The sequence below is a fragment of the Anolis sagrei genome, chromosome 4, assembly GCF_037176765.1.
Source record: "Anolis sagrei isolate rAnoSag1 chromosome 4, rAnoSag1.mat, whole genome shotgun sequence".
Taxonomy (NCBI): domain Eukaryota; kingdom Metazoa; phylum Chordata; class Lepidosauria; order Squamata; family Dactyloidae; genus Anolis; species Anolis sagrei.
Genome location: NC_090024.1, coordinates 172,920,812 through 172,929,522, shown reverse-complemented (window position 1 = coordinate 172,929,522; position 8,711 = coordinate 172,920,812). Strand labels below are relative to the sequence as shown.

The following is an 8,711-nucleotide window of genomic DNA, read 5'->3' as shown; positions in this document are numbered from 1 at the left end:
CTCTTTACAAAGCTCTTCCTCTTTTGAGTTCTTTTGTAGGAAGTCCAAAACACAAAACACCAACCTTTCTGGAATAAAGCAAAATGTTCAAGTTCAGGAATACCTTGCAAAGCCTTGGAAGTGGGAACACAGTGTGTCAATGCTTTTCAAAATACAGTCTTGCTACATAGAGAACTCTTAATTTTTATTTTTTTTTACAAAATACAAGTCCTATTGGAAAGGACTACTGAACTTGGATGGTCAGCAGGCACACTTTTCTTTCTCCTTTCATTCTCCAGTGTGAAGAACTTTGTCTATTCTAAACCCCAGGCTTTAACTGCCACATTGTAACCATTTTCTGCAAACTGCAAGAGCAGATTTCTGCCCAGGGTTTTCCTCACTCCAGCAGTGGTGCATGATTATAGTCAGCTGCCTTCATGGAGTCTCCAGATGCAGCTCAGATCCGAGCCCCCAAATGCTCTCGCTGTCGCAACCATGGCTTTGTGGTGCCAGTGAAAGGTCACGCCGGCTACTGCCGCTGGAAGCACTGCCCTTGTGAGAAGTGTGCCCTGATCACTGAACGGCAGAAGATCATGGCGGCTCAGAAGGCCTTGAAGAGGCAAGGACCAGATTCACCGCCCAGGGAGGCACTGCCCTCTGTCCATTGCAGCCCCAATGATGAAATGGATGGGACCGCAGCTGGAAGTAAAAAGAGCTCCAGGAAAAACACCTCTGAGCCCCATGTTGCTGGGCATGAAGAGGCTAAGGTGACCTCTGCACCTGACCAACCCACCAGGATGGTGCCTGACCAAATGCCACCAAAACCTAGCTCTCCAACCTTCATAGATTTAGGTAGGTACACCATCTATAGTTTTTCTGCAACCATAAATACATCCATTGGCATTGTTTCTCTCCATTGCAAATGCTTACCTTTCCTACATGGACTTGAATACAGTTGTCCTGAAAGTTGGTAACTGGCATTTTCTGCTGTTGGGGATTGCTCTTTCCCTGAAAAAAGTTATTCCTATTCATTCATTTGTTGGTAGCTTCCATATCCTGCTTGAGCACTTTGTAGCTGCAGAACTTCGGTTCTGGAGGCTATTTGTCCATGTTTCATTGTTGCAAAGTCCTATTTTTTCAGCAAGCTTTGTATTACAAGTGAAATGGGTTGCAGCTGGCTCTGTGCAACAAGATTTAACAAGAGATCTATAACACTGGTGAGAAAACATATCTAGACTCGGAATAATGTTGTATTTTAGAGGAAGCACCATGCACAGCAGGAGCATTTTGCAGCTATTGCACATAAAATGGGAAGCCACTGCACATGAAATAGGAAGCCACTGCAGAACTTATTATAACAGTACTTATGAAGTATTAAGAAAGCAATGACAGCAGTCAGGCTTTAGCCTAGAACTTGAATTTAATCATTAGTGAGATAGATAGATAGAGAGAGAGAGAGAGAGAGAGAGCTAGCTAGCTAGCATTGAAAGTGGAGAATGTAGATGTGTTTGGGGGGAAAATATCAGAATTACATTGTGTCTGAGCAGTACAATAAAATATACAGCAGAGAAAGTGGACTCAGGCTGGATCTACACTGCCATATAATCCAAATTATCAAAGGAGATCATCCACATTATCTGCTTTGAAGTGCATTATATGAGTCCACACTGCCATATAATCCAGTTCAAAGCAGATAATGTGGATTTTATTTGGCAGTTTAGACAGAACCTGAGGGATTTTCTGCACTGCCATCATAATGCAGATTGAACTGCATTACATGGTCAGTATATTATCATATAATGCAGTTTGACTGCATCAAACTAGATTATATGACCATATAATGTAGTTCAATTTGCATTATAATGGCAGTGTGGATGGGGTGTGAGAGTCTACAGCGATCTGTATTTCTTCACAAGTGTTATAATTAATTTAATGATTTCAAATGCTGTTGGATGTAAGGATTTTAAAAAAAATATTAATAAAAACTTAAAACATATTAAATTTAGTTAGCTGAGGAGTAGTATTTTTTTTTCTTAAATCATAAGGATATAATTTTGAAATCTGGGCTTCTTCTATAATGTCATATAAATCCAGATTATCTTCTTTGAATTTGATTATATGGGAGTATAGACACATATAATCCAGTTTAAAGCAGATAATGTGGATTATCTGCTTTTCTAATCTGAATTATATGACAGTGTAGAAGGGAACAGAATCTCTTGGTCCTCCAGCAAGATTGTATGATTAAGTTCAACATGGAATTGCATTGGAGGCACCGCAATGCTTAGAGAAATACTCTTCCAAGGACTCTCTAGCCCTCCAAGATAATTTTATGTCAGTTTTGACTGGATTTAGAGATTCTCTGAGAAAATGTTAATCAAGTAGAGTTGCACTGGACACCTCAGAAATTCCTGCAGAAAACATATTGATCAAATCCACAAAAGTTAAGCCCTCACATGTGGAATGCCAACTGTATTCTAGGAACACAACACTTTGGAGGAACTAAACTATATAGTAATCTTCTATGCATCCTTGCAGAAAATAGTTGATGAGCACTGTGTATCCAACCTAGACATTCTATTTTGTTTTTATTCTAGACCATCCTACTGTGCCTCAGGAATGTGCAGCAATGTGTCCAGAGTTTCTGGAAAGAGAGCCTCCCAAAGTGTACCCTGGATACTCTGGGGTGTATCCTTATCATCCATTTCCTCTGGGATTTGCCATCAACCAACCTGGCTACAGAGGCCCAACGCATGGCCCTGTCCTACCCCTGCAAGCAGGTTACAGACACTTTCCTAGCAGTCACGGGCCAGGGAACTTCACTCCTGTACCAGTAAGTCATGTTTTTTAAACATTAGCACTTGTTTAAACAGCTTTCCCTTGGTTGCAGGGATACATGACCTTGCTATTTTAGTTATTATAGTGACAATAACATTAATAGTTTGAATAGCTTAAAAGGGTTAAAGTACATTAGTGACTTAGAGTACAAAAAGAAGGGGGAACCTGTGACACATCTTTAAGACAAATCTTTCTCTCTTTTTTTTGCACAAGTTTTGTGCAGATTGAACTGGATTATATTATAGTGTAGACTCATATAATCCAGTTCAGTGCAGTTCAGTCTGCATTATATGAGTCTACACCAGGCATTTATTTATTTATTTCGGGGTTCTTTTACCCCGCCCTTTTCACCCCGAAGGGGACTTAGGGCGGCTTACAAAAGCAAAGGCACAATTTGATGCCTACATCACAAAACAATCACACACAAAATTACATCAATTCACAGTTGACAACAATTCATGCATTATAACCATAAAATCAATAAAACTAATACAAACCCAATTCCTCCTCCTACATGGTCAGCGTTCGCTAACTCATAGTTCTAGTTTTCCGTTCCACTTCATCAATCCTGTTGGTCTTACTCGCCTGATTATCTTATTTAATTGCCAGAGTGCCCAAAGGCCTGGTCCCATAACCACACATGGGCAAACTTCGGTCCTCCATGTTTTGGACTTCAACTCCCACAATTCCTAACAGCCTCAGGCCCCTTCCTTTCACCCCTCACCTGCTTAAGTTTGCCCATGTCTGGTGTACACTGACCATATACGGCAGTTCAAATTGTACTATATGGCAGTGTAGATGGGGCTTTTGACCCACTTCTCTGGGTGCAGTACTGAATTGTACTTTTAATAACATGCGACAAAAAAATGTGTGGGTTTAGCCATCCTTCAGCATTATTAGTAATCAAAAGTATTATTCATATTTAAAAGTAATGTATTCATAATGTATAACTCTCCTGAAATGAGAGTCCCAATATTTTTATTTATTTTTATTTATTTTTCATAGTGGAAGAATACAATAGATTATATTATGTATGCCACATAACCCTGAGTGTATTGTTTGCTTGATGTAGTAATAAAAACACATTTTTGTCTTAGATTGTTGAAGATTGGTCTTAGTGGCATCCTAGTTTACATGGTGGCTTAATTCATATCCTCAAAATCATTGTTTTTTAAGCAGAGACAAGATGCAGGTGGAGATTTTCGACCAGCTTATTACGCTCCATTGTCACCTTTCATGCCTCCAAACTTCCTGCCAAGCATTCACTATATTCCACCACCTCTTCAACTGAATGTCATGACTGAAGCTACAAAGGAAACACTGAGTGAGTATTCAGAGTGTAAAGTTACACAGGGTTTATGCTGATTTTTGGAACATATACCTGTAATGAGATGTTTTGGAACTTTATGAACTCACTCTGCCTCACATAACTTTCTGCCCCTATTCCCCAGACTTAACTGATATTCATGTACTGACCAATAGTCTACAACTGTACAACCTTCATTTGGTTTCAAGGCCCCTGCAGGTACCCAAAATTTGAATGCTTAAGTCTCTATTAAATATGGTGTATGCCAGAAGCAATTACCTGTTTTTACCTTCAAGTATCATCACTGAACAACTGAGGCCCCATCCATACAGGCACTGTAATCTGCTTGGAAGTGTCTACAAAACATTCACATGCAGTCCAACCTCCGAACTGCATCCAGCTGAATACTGTGTATTAAAAAAGAACTTGCTAGTTATGGTGTCAGTTGTTGTATGAACAGTGCTGCAGAAGAGGCATTTAGAGCATTTATCAGGACAGGGTTCAAGCTACAGGAGTCAGAGATGGAACCCAGATAAACAGCTGGGAAGGTAAAGCAATGCCTCCCCCAGCAAGGAAAGGGCAGTGATCTGATGGGAACACTGGCTCAGTTATCTCTATTGCCTGGTATTCTTGCAGACTAATGCTGTTTTCAACCTGTGCATTTTGCAGAGAAGCAAATACACACACACACTCCTGGGTTTGGATAGATTTGGATTCTTGGAACTTTGTGGACTGTGGGAGCTAACAGCCAAGTTCCCGGGGTGCCTGTATAGGTACTCAGAAACAAACTGGATGTCTTTGATCTACATCCTGAAACTCTGGGCTCTTCTAAATAACACTAAATCACAGGTTTTAAACGGGCAAAAAAATCTCAGGAATTCAGAAGAGGTCCACATACAGACCTGTTGTTCCTGGGATTTCTGCCTCCGTTGTCCAGACTTGATGCTTTGTTGCAAGAGTTAGAGGCTCCTAAGATGCCCGCTGTGGGACTTCCGCCTGAAACTTCAACATTTTTTTTTTAAACCGTCAAAATGTGGATATTCGGAGAATCACTGCAAAAGTTTTGTTCTTTGTCCTGACCAGAGAAACTGTGCCCTCCAGACTTTTCATGAAGTATCTGCCACACAAACAACGTTTATTGGGTAGGACCACTTCTGCCCAAGTCAACACTTCACAATCAAACAGGAACACAAACTTTGAAGCCAGGAACAGAACTTTGTCATTATTGACACTTTTTGGAGCATGGCTGCCTGGCCATCTGTCCAGACAGATTTGGTTGTATACTTGTGGCACCAAACAACAGGGTGCTGTTCCTGGGTTATACATGGCTGTTCCTGATTGCTCTTATTGACTAGGGAGCCACAACTTTGTCCTGGGCAGAGAAAATGTGCTTTCCACATGTTTCATGAAGTTTCTGGCACACAAACAAACTTTTTGCCTTTTACTCAAATGTCACCTTCTATTTAGGAGCTGACCAATTAGGAACAAACATCTAAAATCCTGTGATTTCCGAATGCAAGGACATACAGACATGTGAAGATCCACATATTCGGCTCAAAACAGTGATATTCCCACACCTGGAAATCTCACTTTTTTGCCTTTTGTAGCGATTACTTCTGCGTTTACAGGGAACGGTGTCAGGCCACCCTCCTGTTTGCTGCAGAAACTGCTGGGATAAAGGCACTGTCTGAATGGGCCCACAGTAAATGGCAGCATGGAAGCACCTCAGAAGGAGTGCTGCAACTGCATGCAATGTCCCTGTGGAAATTACTTGCTACCCTGCAGTTGGCAACACCGATGGCACTCCTGCATGGTCGCTCACAAACAAGGAGAAGCACCGCTAGTCCTGCCTATTGCAGGATGACAAGCAACTTCTACAGGAACAAAAGTTAGTTAGAAATAAGGCACTGTGCATCTGTTCTAGTTTGAATGTTTGAAGTTCCTCTGTTTTTGAAAGTTAGCATTTGTATTATTTTCAGGCATATACAGGGAACATTTTTTTTTCCTATAGAGAAAATATGTGACCTAAATATAGTTTCTGGAGCTGTGTGATCTAGGAAGAACCATATTACCTGCTGTTTTATATCTGTAGTTAGGATGACTAAAAAATTCTTCACTTTTTATTAGTAGTTTGTCACAGCCTGGGAAGCTGTGTTTTGATGAAGCAGCTCGCCTCAAAATGGAAGCAGCTTTTTCCTTAATGGAAGCCCCATATAAATACACTCCACCTTTGCTGACAGGATACTCTCATCTCTAATTTCTCACCAAATCACATTTGTCTAGTTGTTGATGGCAAAGCTGACATGTTTCAGCTATTAATGACAGACTTTTTTGACCCCTCCATTAAACACAAGCATCTTGAGCTGTGAAATTGCCTATGGTGCAGCCATATGTGCATAATTTTGAAGATGTATGGCCTATCTGCCATACAATTAATTGCTTATTAACCCCAGAGCAAGCAGCTGCTACATATTTTATATACGAAGACCCCCCCCCCCCCAACTGAATTTATAGTCTGAACACTTCTATTGTCAAGGAATCCAACTGATAGGTTTTATATTGTGCTCTCTGAAATGGAATTATAAGTACTTGACACTTGCTGTTTGAGTTAGCCACAAGTGAGCAAACTGCTAAAGAAGTCAGTCTTGGTAAAAGCTGCTAAAGAAGTTGCCACACAATCCAGTTTCAGAAAACAGATTAACTGCTTTGAATTGAATTATATGAGTCTGTACTGCCATATAATCCTCTTCAATGCAGTTGGTCTGCATTCAGAAACTGGATGATATGGCAGTGGAGATGGGGGCTTGGATATGTGTCCATGGCAGATGCTAGCTTAATGTGCATGCTTGCAAAACATGCCATGCTTTGGCTTCCTTATTTGATAAAGAGGTTGGACTTACTAGACCATGAGGCCCTTTCCAATTCTGTGATTCTATGACACTGTGGGGAAAAAATTAAATACACATGTTTCTAGTTACAATATCTTTAAATAAACAGCTTTGGGATTCCTTGTAAAATATGGAAAAAGTTAGAACAGTGAACCCAAAGTTGCACGCTATTTTCTGCTTTTGTGTTTCAGCTGCCACAGCAGATAGCCAAGATTCTGGGGTGATGTGTGAACACAGCCAACCATCTTCTCAGGAAGCTGACCGTGAAGATTGTCCCTCGTATACTAAGCGTTAAGTTGACTAACAAATCAATGTTGAAATGTTGTGTTTATGTAATGCATTCTTGAAAGTATTGTTTTGTTTGGTTCTTGGCTATCACCCATCCTAGTATAGCCATAGGTTTAGAACATGAAAACACTTTGGTTGTTACATTCACAACTGTTGGCATCTTGTGCATTAGCCACAACGGGCATTTTTCCAATAAGTTTGATGCCTTGCCATCACAGTTGAGATTTAGGAAGAGCAGGCTTTCCTGTTAACATCACAGTTTATTTCTGGCTGGAATAGAAAATGGGATAATGGAGGTCCAGTTAGACTTGTGCAGTTTTGGGGGAACAGTGTACAGCTTGCAGGTTTGAAGCAAATAAACACTTGCCAGGTTGAGTTACGTGCCTGTTGAATGACTTTATAACAGATGATAATGCTTATTTTCACAGTCTGGAAAGCTTTTGCTACCAGTTCTTCTGTACCAAGCTCTAGCGAAACTCTCAGACTGATTCTTTGACTAGTTTGCTGGTGTATCAAGCTTTGCAGTTTTAGACATTACATTTTATTTAGTTCAAACCTCAGGACAGGCAAAGGGGACGGGGACACATGGTTGGGCTTGGAATTACAATATACATGTTTACAGGGAGGCATCAGCAGAGAAATATTCACTCTATGGCTGCCATACAATCCAGTTTCTGAATGCAGAATTACTGCATTGATCTGGATTATATGAGTCTACACTGCCATATATTCTAGTTGAGTGCAGTTAATCTGCATTCTGAAATTGGACTACATGGTAGTGTAGATCCAGTCTAAAGTAGCTTCCCACAATTTGATCTCTTCTAGCAGCAATGCACAGCCTTGGCCATTCCTAGTCATTACATGGATGCATTGAGCTGTTTTGAGATGATGTTTTCCATTGTAGTCTGTGAATGTAGGGGGACAACTGTACCTATTTAAGTTGTGCCAGGGTTTATTCTTTTTATCACTGTCTAATGCATTAGCCCAGGTTTTCCTTTAGAAAAATGCATCTCCATTAGAAAAGGTACAGTTCTTGCCTAATATAAATGGGAATAGCATATCCTTTGTAATAATGTAGAGGCAACATTTGGGTAAAGATTAACGCACACACCTTAATTTACTGTTACCTGTTGTTTAAAGACCTGTTATGATTTTTTTTATACAGTGGAATGAAATATATTAAAATATTAATATTACCATTGTATTTGGTATTTTACTCTTTCTGTTCTACAGCCAGATTTCAGATGTTTTGGACAGCAGTGGGGATGGTTCTTATATCTGATTGCAATTTCTACTGTTTTTTTTTAAAAAGAAAATAATAGGAAATTCAAAGTACTCAGGGATGTACATTCTTGCAGAGGTATTTTTTTGGAATCGATTTGCACTGGACTTTGTTCCTCAGCAGCAGTTGT

The 8,711-nt window shown here is 40.1% G+C and overlaps 1 protein-coding gene across 1 annotated transcript; it reads left to right on the top strand.

The window, feature by feature from the left end:
* Positions 1 to 416: 416 nt before the first annotated feature.
* Positions 417 to 7,306, top strand: DMRTB1 (DMRT like family B with proline rich C-terminal 1). Its single transcript, XM_060772649.2, has 4 exons — positions 417 to 831; positions 2,577 to 2,812; positions 3,997 to 4,141; positions 7,203 to 7,306. Exons 1-4 carry the CDS (start codon positions 417 to 419, stop codon positions 7,304 to 7,306), a joined length of 900 nt encoding a protein of 299 aa, XP_060628632.2.
* Positions 7,307 to 8,711: the final 1,405 nt, after the last annotated feature.